At 47.5% G+C, this 14,129-nt stretch overlaps 1 protein-coding gene across 4 annotated transcripts in view; it reads left to right on the plus strand.

Annotated features, from left to right (window-relative positions):
* MRPL39 (mitochondrial ribosomal protein L39) overlaps positions 1–7,920 on the plus strand; it is a 65,732-nt gene extending 57,812 nt beyond the window's left edge. For all 4 annotated transcript variants that reach the window (XM_029578638.1, XM_029578640.1, XM_029578639.1 and 1 more), the window contains exons 9-10: positions 6,680–6,727; positions 7,787–7,920. In XM_029578638.1, coding sequence (XP_029434498.1) covers positions 6,680–6,727; positions 7,787–7,816 — 78 coding nt within the window. In that variant the 3' untranslated portion in view covers positions 7,817–7,920. The remainder of the gene's footprint in view (positions 1–6,679; positions 6,728–7,786) is intronic.
* Positions 7,921–14,129: the final 6,209 nt, after the last annotated feature.

The following is a 14,129-nucleotide window of genomic DNA, read 5'->3' on the forward strand; positions in this document are numbered from 1 at the left end:
TCCATCGGGATCACCAGCGCTATTTACACTTCAAAGTCCTGAATCAGCACTTCCAGTTCTGAGCTTTACCCTTCGGGTTAGCCACCGCGCCGCGGATCTTTACCAAGGTAATAGTATTAGTGGTGGCGGCACTCAGGAAGGAAGGAATCCTCGTCCATCCCTACCTGGACGATTGGCTGATCAGGGCAAAGTCACCGGAGGAGAGTCACCGGGCAACCAACAGAGTTATAGCTCTTCTGGAAAGCCTAGGATGGGTAGTCAACATAAAGAAGAGTTCCCTACAGCCATCCCAGTTGCTGGAATACCTAGGGGTCCAATTCGACACCCAAGACGACAAGGTCAGTCTGACCTCCAAGAGACAGTCCAAACTCCGGAATCATCTGCAGGTCCTGCTGAGCGCCAGCCGCCCACAGCTCGGGATTACCTACAAGTCCTCGGCCTCATGGCATCCACTCTGGAAGTGGTGCCTTGGGCGCGGGCTCATATGAGACCATTGCAACGCGCCCTTCTATCTCGATGGAGTCCACGATCGCGGAACTACACCATACACCTACCTCTGCCGGCCAGAGTGCGGACTCAGCTACGGTGGTGGTTACAGCCCGGCCACATAAGCCGGGGGTCAAGAATGTCCTCCCCAACCTGGATTCTGCTCACCACATATGCCAGCCTGAACGGATGGGGAGCACACTGCGAGGAACTCACCGCCCAAGGGCGGTGGACCAGAGAAGAGTCAAGGTGGAACATCAACCGACTAGAGGCACGGGCAGTCAGGCTTGCATGCCTGCAATTTGCCCACAGACTTCGCGACAGAGCGGTCAGAGTGATGTCAGACAACGCCACCACAGTGGCATACATCAGTCGACAGGGCGGAGCCAGAAGCCAACAAGTGTCCCTAGAAATAACTCCCCTGATGATTTGGGCAGAAGCAAATCTTCAGGACATCTCCGCCGTCCACATTGCCGGGAAGGACAACACGACGGCCGACTTCCTCAGCAGAGAAAGCCTAAACCCGGGGGAGTGGCAGCTGTCACCCACAGTTTTTCAGATAATTGTGGATCGATGGGGGACACCAGCCATGGACCTATTAGCGGGGACAGGTCCAACTCTCAAGTTCCCAGTTATTTCAGCCGCAGGTGGGATCCTCGAGCCCAGGGGATTGATGCCCTGGTACAACCATGACCTCAGGGGATCCTGCTATACGCCTTTCCTCCGTGGCCCCTGCTGGGCGCCATTGTACACAGGATTCAGCGACACAGAGGCCTAGTTCTTCTAGTGGCCCCGGACTGGCCAAGAAGAACCTGGTACGCAGACATGAGAAGACTACTGGCAGGGAATCCTCTACACCTGCCTCCACACAGGGACCTGCTGCAGCAAGGTCCCATCCTCCACGAGGATCCAGCTCAATTCTCTCTTACGGTCTGGCCATTGAGAGGGCTAGACTGAAGAAAAGAGGATACTCGGAGCCGGTAATAGATACACTCCTCCGAGCACACAAGTTCTCCACATCACTGACATATATCAGGATCTGGAGAGTTTTTGAAGCCTGGTGTGACTCTCACAGCACCAATTCACATGCCGCTAAGATTCCTCTCATCTTGGACTTCCTACAAGATGGACTTCAGAAGGGTCTGTCCCTCAGCTCCATCAAGGTTCAGGTAGCAGCGCTGTCTTGCTACGGTCCCAGGAGTGACGGCAACTCCATTGCCAAACACCCAGACGTTTCACGCTTCCTGAAAGGAGTTAAACACATTCGCCCGCCACTGAAGTGGCCAGTGCCCTTGTGGAACCTCAACCTAGTATTGGAATTTCTAGCGGGATCCGCCTTCAGGCCCCTTCAAGGCCTGTCCCTCCGTTTACTAACCTTGAAGATGGTGTTCTTGCTGGCTGTGTGTTCAGCATGCCGCATCTCAGAGCTACAAGCACTATCCTGTTGTGATCCATTTCTCAGAATCACTCCAGAGGCTATCCATCTTCGTACAGTTCCCTCCTTTTTACCCAAAGTGGTCTCACACTTTCACCTCAACCAAACCATATCCTTGCCTACCACGGAAGGTTTGAAGAAGTCGGAGGAAGGTCGAATGCTACGCCATCTCGATATCGGCAGACTGCTGTCCAGATACCTGGAAATGTCTGAAGCAGTACAAAAGACGGACCACCTGTTCGTCCTGCACAGCGGGAAGAAGCAAGGGGAAGCAGCCTCACAGCCAACCATCGCCCACTGGATTAAAGAGGTTATCAAGGCGGCCTACGTAGAGGCAGGAAAACTACCACCTCTACAGGTCAAGGCTCATTCTACCAGAGCACAATCAGCCTCTTGGGCAGAAGCTAAGCTGCTGTCCCCTGCAGAGATATGCAAAGCGGCGACGTGGTCCTCCCTCCATACCTTCTCCAGATTCTATCGTCTGGACGTCCAGGCCAGGGAGGGGACAGCATTTGCGAGGGCGATCCTACACGGTCCTTGGGCAGCCTCCCGCCCAGTCCGGGAGTAGCTTTTGTACATCCCATTTGTTTTGAGTCCATCTGCTACATGCTAGGAAATGTTGAGATTACTTACCTGATAATCTCCTTTTCCTTTGTGTATGCAGATGGACTCAGCATCCCGCCCGGCTGCCGGTATACATGGGGATTCGCCGACTCACGGTAAGCCATGTTTTGCTTATAATAGGGCTTCCACCCTGCCGGGTGTCGACGCCTTCCGGTTGAGAACACTGGCGGTCTCCAGCTACCATCAATTGGTCAGGGTAATCCTGTTGATTAATCGATCGGTCAGTCACACATATATCCATAAAGCTTTTGCTAAGAAGATTACTGAATAGCTACACTTCCTGTGGGGGTATATGTACCCGTGCTGATGTCAGATCCGTCTCCAGCTGCTAGCACGAGCACACAATACCCATTTGTTTTGAGTCCATCTGCATACACTAAGGAAAAGGAGATTATCAGGTAAGTAATCTCAACAATACATTTTTTCTTTTAAGGTGTTAGTAGTAGGGCAGTAGGGGACGACGGAAGCTCCCTGAGGTGTTAGGCACCTTTGTGGGCCATCCCTCAGGTGGAGCTGAGTGAACGGAGGGTTTGGATACCTCTAACTGGGCTTGATCCGCAACGTACCGGAGGGTCAGAGAGCCAGGGGATCTGGCTCCCTTGACCCTCTAAGGCTCCCTTCTTGGTCACTACTGATCCTGTCAGGAGAGTATTTCTTCAATTTTTTTCTTTCTTAAAAGAAAATAATAATAAAATACAGAGTTTTTTTCTGCAGGAAAGGCTGTCTATAGTTGTCTGTGGTGGACCTGGACAGTGGGGGCTGTTGGCCAGTGCTGAGGGGTGGAGGAGTTATCTTTGTGCAGGGGCATCGGACAGCCCATGGCTCCGGATTTGTGTGGTGAGCAGCACCGGCTCAGGGGAGGGGGGCCATGGTGCAACCATTCTTTCCCTCGCTGTCTTTTTTTTTTTTTTTGTAGGTGGGCTGGTCGACAACTGCATTTTGAGTGAGTATGCCAGCGGAAGTTGGTGGTTGGCGCAGCTGCTGTCCCATGTCAGAGCTTGTCCACGGCCTAGCGGGTGCTGCGCCGCATGGAGGCCCTATTGGCGCCAAGACAGAAAATGGCTGCATGCCACGCTTGTGGCTCCTCTGTGGCATGGCTGGACAACTGGTCCCTCTGCCTGGAGTGCAGATCTGGACATGAGGGCTCTTCGATGGGGGCCGGGGAAGGAAACCAGGCCTCCTTTCGGCTGGGCTCGTTTCTGCTCCTGCTAAGGAGGAAACTCAGGAAGATGCGGCTCGCCATGATTCCCTGCCCCCTCTTTTCCCGGTGGGGTTGAGAGCCTCTAATGGGGAGGGGACTCTATGGAAGAAACCCCAGGTTTGGGGGAGGCTGATTCAGGGCATTTCTCCCCAGAATTTATTCTCCTTCTTCATGAGGCCTACCTAGCCAGGAAAGGTTCCGGGAGAAAGACTGCAGCAAGACCCTGCTGACCCTCGGAGAAGAAGCTCAGGAAGGCCTCACAAGGGGCTAATGAGATCCCACAGCATCTGGGGTCGCGTTAAGCGGAAGCCAAAGGCAATCCCAGGGATGGTGAGGAGTCCATTCACTCGCAGAAGGAACTTCTCAATTGTTATGGGACAGATCCAAATGCGACACCAGCCCCTAATGCAGATGGCTTCAAGGATGACCCTGATCTGGATAAGTTTCTGGTGCCTGAAGGGGGTGGTGCGTTTGTTCAGGCGGCAAGAGCTACGGCCTGTGATTCCTCAGATCTTGGAGGAGTTAGGCTTGAAGGTTGCTCAGGAGAAGTCTGATAATGAAGGAGTCAATCCGGTCCTGGATGGTCTTCGAGGGTCCCCAAGTGCTTTTCCTTTGCCATAGAAGATCCAGAAGCTGGTGAACCGGGAGTGGGACTCCCTAGACGCGGGTCTGAAGGTGGGCAGAGCGATGGCTAAGCTTTATCCCTTGATGGAGTAAGCCCTTGACCTGCTGAAGATTCTGAAGGTGGACATTGCTGTTTCGGCTGTTACCAAGAAGACTACAATTCCGGTGGCGGAGGCGGCCACTGTGAAGGATGTTCAGGACCACAAGCTGGTGGTGCAGCTCAAGCGGATGTTTGAGGTCTCTGCGTTGAGTCTTTGAGCGATGGTATTTATTTATTTAAAGGCTTTTTTATACCGGTATTCGTGGGTACATCATATCGGTTTACATATAACTTGAACACTGTACGAAGAACGGGGAGCGAAACTTGGAGGGGGTAGCATAACACTTTACAGAGAACTTGATTTAGATTATGTACAGGGGTAGGAGATATACATTATCGTGGTACACAGGGGGCAGGCAAGTGAGGTATAAATAAAGTAAATAATTTGGGAGAACATGTTGGGGGATGGAGGGGGGAAAAGCATGGAACAATATAATTGGAAATACCTTATTCAAGATAGTGCAAGGGGTTAATTCAGCATACACTTAACATTATTGGGGCAGAGGAGTGGGGAGCAGGAGGGAAGAAGTGCAGGGGGTTATTTGGACATATACATAACATTATTGGAGCAGGGATGGGAGAGGATAAGGGAGCAAAGACATATCATTATTGAGCATATACATAGTTATTTGGGCAAAAACATGCAGAGGACCTGTCTGTGCTGGGTGCAAAAGGCTCCAGAGCATACGGTGGCAGGAGATGGTGGTTCTCTGCAGGCGGCTCATCTAGAAGCTGGGATCACCTATGTGGCAGATGCGCTGTATGACTTGGTGAATATGTCGGCTCGTAGCATGGTCTCGGTTTGTAGACATCTGTGGTTGCGTAATTTGTCGGCGGACTTATCGTCCAAGGTCCAGCTCTGTAATTTCCCATTCAAGGGGAAGCTTTTGTTCGGAGAGGACTTGGATCAGTTGATGGTGTTGGGGGGAGTCGAAGGGGAACTAGTTGCCGAAGAACAGGAAACTCACTAGGAAGATGTTTCCAGCTCGGGTCCGTTTTAGGGATTCTCGTAGGTTCCAGTCCGGCAAGCCCTCTTCTGGCTCCACAGCAAAGCAGAGCATTGGACGTCAGCAGTCCTTTTGTGGAGCCCGCAGGCCAATCAGAGATGGGAGAAGCCAGGGCTCTGGTGGTGGAAAGTCAACCCAATGAAGCCAGGGGTCCCCACACCCTCGAAGAAGCTGTAGGAGGTAGATTGTCCAACTTTTATGAGGAGTGGGAAAGGATTACCTCGAACCGCTAGGTGCTGGAGGTAATTCGAGAGGGCTATGCTCTAAAGCTTCTAAGGCTACCATCTCTCGATGGCCTAGGGAGGCAATTTGTTCACCATACATTTGTAAAGGTTGGCCGATTCCTGTGGGTTTGAGGGCGCAATCCACAAGGGCGCAGGCCGCGTCCTGGGCTGAGTGTCAGCTTCTGTCGCCGCAGGAGATTTGTAGGACTCCGGTGTGGTCCTCGATTCATACTTTCACCAGACATTATTGGTTAGATGTGAAGGCACAAGACGAGGTGTCTATTGGTGAGAGTGTTCTGCGCGGGGCTCTTTCGGGTTCCCGCCCAGTTTAGGGATGTTTGGGTACATCCCACTAGTCTAGACTGATCTGGGTATGTTCAGGAAAGGAAAATTGGTTCTTACCTGCTAATTTTCATTTCCTGTAATACCACATATCAGTCCAAAGACCAACCCACTTGACTCCGAAAGACTGAATTTTCCTGCCCCCTTCCAAAAAAAAAAAAAAAGAAGAAAAGAGGAGAGAAAGTGAAGATATTAATAAGCAAAATTTTTGCTATAAGGAGTGTCTTGGTTGGACAGGATCTGTGGTGTTCCAGTTCTTGTTTTGTTTCGATGCGGATGCGCAAAGTTTACAGTTTTTAGGGGTTTCCAACCCTTTGATCCCTTCTCCCGATTTGAGGGGTGATTTGATTACTCTTGGCTTGGATACAGGTTAATACTGAGGGACTGCAGGTGGCACTTTGTTTTGTAGCAGTGCCTCAAAGTTTTGTTTCTCTGACTCCATCTGCTGGTAGAGATGCAAAACTAACTAGTCTGGACTGATCTATGGTATTTCAGGAAACGAAAATTAGCAGGTAAGAACCAAGTTTCCCTTAGTAAGTAAATACCAATGGAATCTTGATAGTGTAGGAGGTGAAGGATGTCTGTCTGTGCATTGAGATGTGTGCAACTCATTGAGGTTCTTTGTTTTTCTCACAGGCCCATCACACTGTGTGGCACAGGTTGGTGAAGCGCTCGCAGACTCTGGTATGTGCTTGACTTTATTGTATGTGAGGATTTTCACTTTACTAATCTACAGTGCAGTGAACATTATATAGAGTGGTGCAGTGCTTGGAGGCAGTATGCAAAGTGTAAAATAACCTGGCAGGCACAGTTAACAAATGCCGACACGCAGGACTCTGAGTTAGCCATTCTGCCGTAATTACCAAGAGATTGGCTCTTAGCTTATATTTCCATTTTTTTTCATGTTTTAGTTGGGACTTGAGAAGTAGCAACTGTTTGCAGTATTTTCTGAATGTTAGTAATTTCTTGACATTTCAACTTAAAGGCTTCTATAGACTTCCCAAAGCAGTTTGGGAAGATACTGCTGCAGAATAGTGACATGACAGGTCCTGGTGCCAGTTACAGGTCCTGATGCTGTTACTGTCAATAGTAAAACAAAATTCTTTTGTGTCTGAGCCATTCAGTGTGAAGAGTGATAAGCAGCGTAACAAATGTTTTGCTGTTTTCTATTAGGAAGGCCTTCCTTTTACAGCATTCAGGATGTTATTTGGGTGGTAATAAAGCATTAAATCTGAGCTCTGTGAGAGCTGCTGGACCAGTTAATATGTTAATGGTGCCAAGGCAGGAGAACTCAGAATCATTCTTTGCCCTTCTGCTTTTCTGATAATGCTGGGGTTATGGAGAGCCCACGTCCCTGAGGTTAGAAAGAATTCTTAAAGGGCCAGCTGAGTACACTGCCATACTGAGATCCTGGATTTAATTCCTGCCTCAGTTCTTCTGCTTCCCAGGCTGGGTAGGGCTGGGGGTGCTGCAAAGGCAGCTTTTACCGCCCTTGGGGGGAGCGGGAATACTTAGTGGAGAGATTTAAGGCCCATGATTGTAGGGCTCAGAAGGAGCCCTGTCGCATTGTCTCTGGCTGAGTTGGAAAGAAATATAAAATAGGGGCAAACATCCCAGGTTCATGTCCCAGTCCTGGTTCTGACTGAGCTGGAAGCCCAAAAATAGAAGGCGGAGGAAATTGCCAGCTAACAAGAAAAACAAATGAAGGAAGGAAGAACACTTAATATTTATTCTGTTTTACAGGTCATGGAAGAAACGGAAGCCCCTACATAGTTTAGGAGTTTTCTAATATTTTTATATGTAGGTTATGTTACAGCAAAATTTTCAACTCATCTGTATGTGTAAACACTGAATAAACATTTGAAGCTAGTGTCACAGTAAAAGTGTGCTTATTGTGTGAGGCCACCAATTGCACTTAATGCTGGTTTCCATTGCAGGATGAGGCAATATATAAAGCTTGAAAGGCCTTCGGTAACAGGCTACGTTCACTCTGCCGTGGCTCTACATGGCACACTCCAACTGCACTCTGACAGCTATCCACAGTGTGAGACAATGCCAGCTGTCCATGGTGCACTGTACCCATGCAGTGGATGTGAGTGCCATGGGTTTATATGCCTTGTTTAACCAGTGATACTGTGATGCCTGAAGGTCATAGCAGCGCCGTCAGCAATTCCCTCATTATATGGTTGTGACTCCATTTAAACAGCTGTAAAAGTAGAATTGTCAAGCATGTCTTCTCAGTTTATATTCTATTATCAGACTATCATCGTTCAAAAAAAAAACTAGTGGGAGTCAGTAGCAAAATAGGAAATTTTATTGCTTAGTTATGAAAGGTTACATATCAGCATATGTTGGTAAGTAAACATCTTATTGCAACATGTCAGACCCACCTTTTGATTCCCTGCTTGGAATCTTCATCGGGTAACCCTATACATAAGGATGTTTGTGCTGCAATTATAACCCTGATACAAATTCCAAGCAGAGAATCAAGAGGTATTAGGAATGGTGCCTGGTGGGGAACATTCTACACATGCGCTACCAGAATGTGGGATTCTAGGGGAGAGGGGACTCTTGGTATACGTGCAGGTTACTCTAGCACAATGGTTCTCAACAAGTGTGTCGCAAATTCCCGGGAGGTGTGTCACAGAGCCAGCAGAAGACTGATCTTTCCTCAGCAGTCTGGGCAGGAGTTGGCTGACTTCTCTTTTATTGGGTATGACAGGAAGCTGCTCTTGCCTCTTCCTTCATTTCCTGGCCAGTGGGAGGTTATTCCCTCTTCCTACACCCAGATCAGAGCACGGTATCACCAACTCTTATTCATATGTGCCCGGGAGGACACCAATTTTATCTTCCCCTGCCTGACCTAGCAGTGAGGCTGTTGATGCTCTCTTCACCCCATGGAGCCTGGATGTGGAAGCAGGAACATTAGGGAGAAAGGTGCGTGCTCTTAGATCTGCTGCTGCCTCCTCATCTTCCTCTCCTCAATGCTTCTTGCCCTCATCTGCTGCTGATAAAGAGGGAAGGAGACTCTGGATTGGACTAAAGTCTTTTCTGCTGGAGGGAGTCAGAAGGGGAGGGCAGGAAGGTGTGGGGAGATAGGGACTCAGGGGTCTGCTGAATAGGAAGGGTTGGGGAAAGGAGATTGGGATTGTTGGGTAGGGAGGGGTTGGGGCTGCTGGGCAGGAGAGAGAGATGGAAGTATGGGGCTTCTGGGGCGGGGGAAGCTGCAGGTAGAGGTATTCTGGGTAGGAAAGGGGAGAGGGAAGGGCAGAAAGTTGAACAAGGGATAGAGGGCACAGGGAAGAGGATGTGGAGTGCGGTGTCGGGAATATTGGGCAGGGATATGAGTATGTGAAGGGATGACTGAGTAGTTGGAAGAAGTAAGGGATGATGGGGGCATGGAGGGGAGTGACTGGGTACAAGGGCCATACTATGTCCGTTTTGAGAATATACATTTCTTCTCTCTTTGAACTCTGCTTAGTGGAGGAGGAAATATATTTTTGTTTCTAGTCTCCAGTTTTGCACAGCAAGCAGAAGGTGATCTTGGGGTTTCCAGTCCAGGTTTTGTTTGCACATTTGTAATTTGTGGTCTTTTATTCTATATTTGGTGAAGGCAGGTCTGTCTGTGTTCTGTGTGTATGTGACTGAGATGAGGTACTTTACTAGAGGTTTGTATCAGCCCTTATTTGCTGTATTTTCTCAATATTATATTGCACTGGTGGATAACTGCTGCCTTTTCATGGGTAAGGCTATTCCTGTTCCATTTCTTGGAGTTACTGCTGCTGAGGTATGGCAGGTTTGATAGACACGTATAGTGTGAGGTTTGTGTGTATTATTTTACAATGCACCTGGTAGTAGAGGGAGTTTGTGATCTGTTATTAAGATGACACAGGAATCAAAATATCTTTTTTTTTTTCAATTTACACTTTTATTAGAATTCAAAAGTGGAGCAAGCATACAATAAGGCAAAAACAATGAACCATTGCGTTATAATGTGATAACATAGAGAACAATATGAACCACGGTATACATAACAATTGGCTCCCCTATTTCCCCCCAGTCCCCCCCCTCCCCCCATCCATGAGTCCAGCCAAATGGTAACTGTGATGATTCAGAAAACTTGCGATTGGCAACAAAGCAAGTGAGAAACTGCAAAATCTATGTGTAGGGGTTGTTCAGTCTCTTAAGTGCAGGTGGTTGCACCCAATGCAGAAGGAGTCTTTGAGCTGGATTGCCCAGTTTCCCATTGTAGGTACGGGGTCCATGTCTCTCAGAACTTTAAGGAAGTGTCGTGTAGTTCTGCTGTGATGACAGCCATTTTACAATAAAAATGTACTTTCTGTTGTACCATGGCTAAAGATGGCACTTCAGTCTGCTTCCAGAGGCTGGCTATTATAAGCCTGGTGGCAATAAAGACTTGTTGACAAAATGCTCTGTGTGGTTTCTCCAAGGGAATGTGGGGGTAGTGGAGTAACATGAAGCCAGGGTCTAGAATTCCATGTAAGCCTAAAAGCTGCTCTATCCACAACGCAACCTGCTTCCATAGAGGCTGTATTTTGTCACAGTACCACCACATGTGAAAGAAGGTCCCAAGTTGGCCACAGGCTCTCCAACAACGATCACTCACGTGGGTAAGTCGTTGGTGTAGGGTGTGCGGTGTTATATACCACCGAGTGATGAGTTTATAACCGTTCTCCTGGAGTGTAGCCGACAGAGAACATCTTCGGGCCGAAATATATATCTGTGTCCAATCATCGGGACTGATAGTGCTGCCCAAGTCCTTTTCCCATTTCAAAACATGGGAAAATGGCTGAGTCTCAATACCCAATAATAAAACATACAATTTGGATATCACCCCCTTCTTCTTAATGTCCTCGCATAAATGTTCTAAAAGTGTTTTGCCCATCGCCAAAGATTTAGAAATGGAAGGCATACGCAAAAAATGGATTATCTGGCTGCCTGCCAGAAAATCCGCTTGTCAGCTGATACATTTGTTGCAGTTCTGGCCAAGACATAAGGGAGCCCCCTCTAAATAAATGTTCTACAGTATAAATACCTTTCGCTTGCCATTTACGAAAGGAGCTGTTGCTCTGTCCTGCGATGAAGTATGTGTTGAAATAAAGGTGTGTAGAATAAAAATAAGTCCTAGCGCCGACTAAACGCACTTTCCACTTGTTCCAGATTTTCATGGTCGTTGCGAGGGCCACAGTCTGCTTCCCTTGGGGAGGCCAAGTATCACTCGGCTGCCAAAACAGCATCATCAAGGGAGTCCCTCCTAGTAAATATTCCTCGAATTGTACCCACTATTTTACATAGCCCTTTCTATGCATATCGTAATGGTGGTTAGCTGAGCGGCTGCGTAGTAATGCTTCAAGTTAGGCACTCTGAGGCCTCCTCTATCCCTTGGTTGGTAAAGTAGTCGTCTGGCTATCCGCGGCGGCCGCCTGCGCCAGATAAAATCAAATAAAATCTTTTGCCAGGATCGTAAAATGGCATTACTAATAAAAATGGGTAAGTATTAAACAAATATAGAAGTCTAGGTAAAATGTTCATTTTCATTATAGCCACTCGTCCCAGCCAGGAGTATGATTCCGTTCCCATTTTTGAAGGTCACATTTTAATGCTCCTATAAGAGGAGTATAGTTGAGGTGGAATAGCTTCCGGACTTCTGGACAAATATGCACTCCGAGATATTTAAGCGAGTTATGCGCTAGCTTGAATGGATAGCTCCGCTGGTCCGTCTGGATTACCGAAGGGTCCGCCGTGACGTTCAGTAGTTCAGTTTTATCAAGGTTAATTTTAAATCCAGAAACGCTGCTAAATGCTCATATTTCTGCAGCTACGCCTTGTAAGGACTTAAGGGGGTTAGTAAGGGTCATGAGGATATCATCTGCAAATAATGATAGTTTAAGTTGTGACGTCCCTAGATCTATTCCCTCAATCTGGTCAGTCTCCCTAATTCTGGTGGTAAATGGTTCTAAAAAGAGAGCGAACAGGAGTGGGGATAATGGACAACCCTGTCGCATCCCTCTTTGTACGGGAAAGGGGTCCCCATATCCTCCATTGACTTTAATTCTGGCTACTGGGTTATGATAAAAGCTCCTTATCCATCCCAAGAACCTAGACCCAAAATGCATCTTTTCCAGTGTGGCAAATAAAAAATTCCAATGAACAAGGTCAAACGCCTTTTCGGCATCGACGGCTAAAAGAATCAGAGGCACCTGTTCACTTTTGGCCCACCATAATATATCAGTAACTTTTCTATCGTTGTCTGCCGCCATTCTCTGTGGGATAAAGCCAACCTGGTCCTTATGGACCAGCTGCGGTAGGATGGCATTTAATCTATTGGCCAGCACTTTGGCTAAAAGCTTGAGGTCAATATTTGAGTGATATCGGGCGGTAGGACCCGCATTGAGTGGGGTCCCTCCCCGGTTTCGCAGTAACTGTAATACCCGCAACATTAGAGTGGAGCGGTAAAGGGGAATCCTCATGCAAACTATTAAAAAAAACTCTGCCAGTGGGCCTACCAGCTGTGCTTGGCATTTTTTGTAATAACCTCCTGTAAATCCATCAAGCCCGGGAGACTTTCCAGAATTTAAGTCTTGGATAGCTGTTTGTACTTCCGCTATTGTAATTGGGGTGTCTAAATATTGTTGTTGTTGCATTGTTAAGTCGGGGAGCGTGACCGTCTGGAGATATTGGTCAATAGCTTCCTGTGATACTGTTTGATCTTTGCTATAGAGTGACGAGAAAAATTGTGTAAAACACTTTCTAATATCCTGGCTGGAAGTCTGAATGTTCCCCTTACTATCCTTGATTTTAGCAATGTTGTTAAGAGTTATGCGCTGCTTCAATTGTCTGGCTAAAATCTGACCCGCTCTGTTGTGGCCCTCAAAGTGCTTTTCTTTAGTTCTGTCTAAGGCGTGAGCTATTTGGGTGGAGTCCAGAATGTTTTAATTCCGTGCGTGCAGCCCTCAATGCATGCAGTGTAGAGCCCTGAAAAGTCCTGGAATGCTGGTATGTTAAAGTATTGATAATATGGATCAACTCATTCCGCCTCTTATCCCTCTTCTTCCGGAGGGCTGAAGAGAGAGCAATGAGACATCCCCGGATTACCAACTTGGAGCATTCCCATACTGAGCTCGCCGCTGATACTGACCCCTTATTTAGAATAAAATATTCCCGCAAGGAATCCTGGATGAGTTTAGTATTGTCCAGGTTTTTCAACAGGTCCTCACGTAGGCGCCAAAATTGTAGGCCTGAATCTGGGGCAGCGACCCTCTCTGAAGCCCACACTGGAGCGTGGTCAGACCACATGATATTTCCGATACCACTTCGTCAACAAGATTTTGCAAACCTTTGTCAATGAGTAAGAAATCAAGCCTAGAATATGTATCATGTGAGATGGAGTAGAATGTGTATGTCCTATCGGTAGGGTAGTGCTGCCTCCAAATATCAACAATGCCCCAAGTACGCATAAGGTGAGACAGTTCCGAGGTGGCTTTCCAGTCCTCTGCATTTCTATAGTTAGATGTGTCTATCCTGGGGTTTTGTACTAAATTATGATCTCCTCCCCAAAATATATCTCCTTCAGCGAATATAGTAAGCGCCTCGTTCAGAGTTTGTAAAAAGGTATTCTGACCAGTATTTGGGGCATAGAGGTTAACAATAGTAAATAGTTTCCTATCAATTTGGATTTTCAAAAATTGGTAGCGGCCCAAGGGATCAACGAAGTGGGATTTAAAAGCAAAGGTCACCCGTTGAGCCAACAATATTTATTTATTTAGCATTTTTTTTTTTTTTTTCTATACCGAACTTCATGGTTAAATATTCCAGCATATCTGGATTTTTTCATGCTAGCCGCAAGATAGACTGATGGGAATCCCCTAAACTGTAAATGTTTTTCGTGGCATTTACGTACATGCGTTTCTTGTATCAGAGCGATATCTACATGTTGATGGAGCAAGTCTCGTTGTAGAGACTGCCTCTTAGCATGAGAATTAAGTCCCTTAACGTTAAGGGACCAAATTTTCAAAGCCATATCTCTCCCAATTAAGCCAGCGCAAACGCCTCCTCCCGTCTCCAG

This window comes from Rhinatrema bivittatum, chromosome 15 (genome assembly GCF_901001135.1).
Source record: "Rhinatrema bivittatum chromosome 15, aRhiBiv1.1, whole genome shotgun sequence".
Taxonomy (NCBI): Eukaryota; Metazoa; Chordata; class Amphibia; order Gymnophiona; family Rhinatrematidae; genus Rhinatrema; species Rhinatrema bivittatum.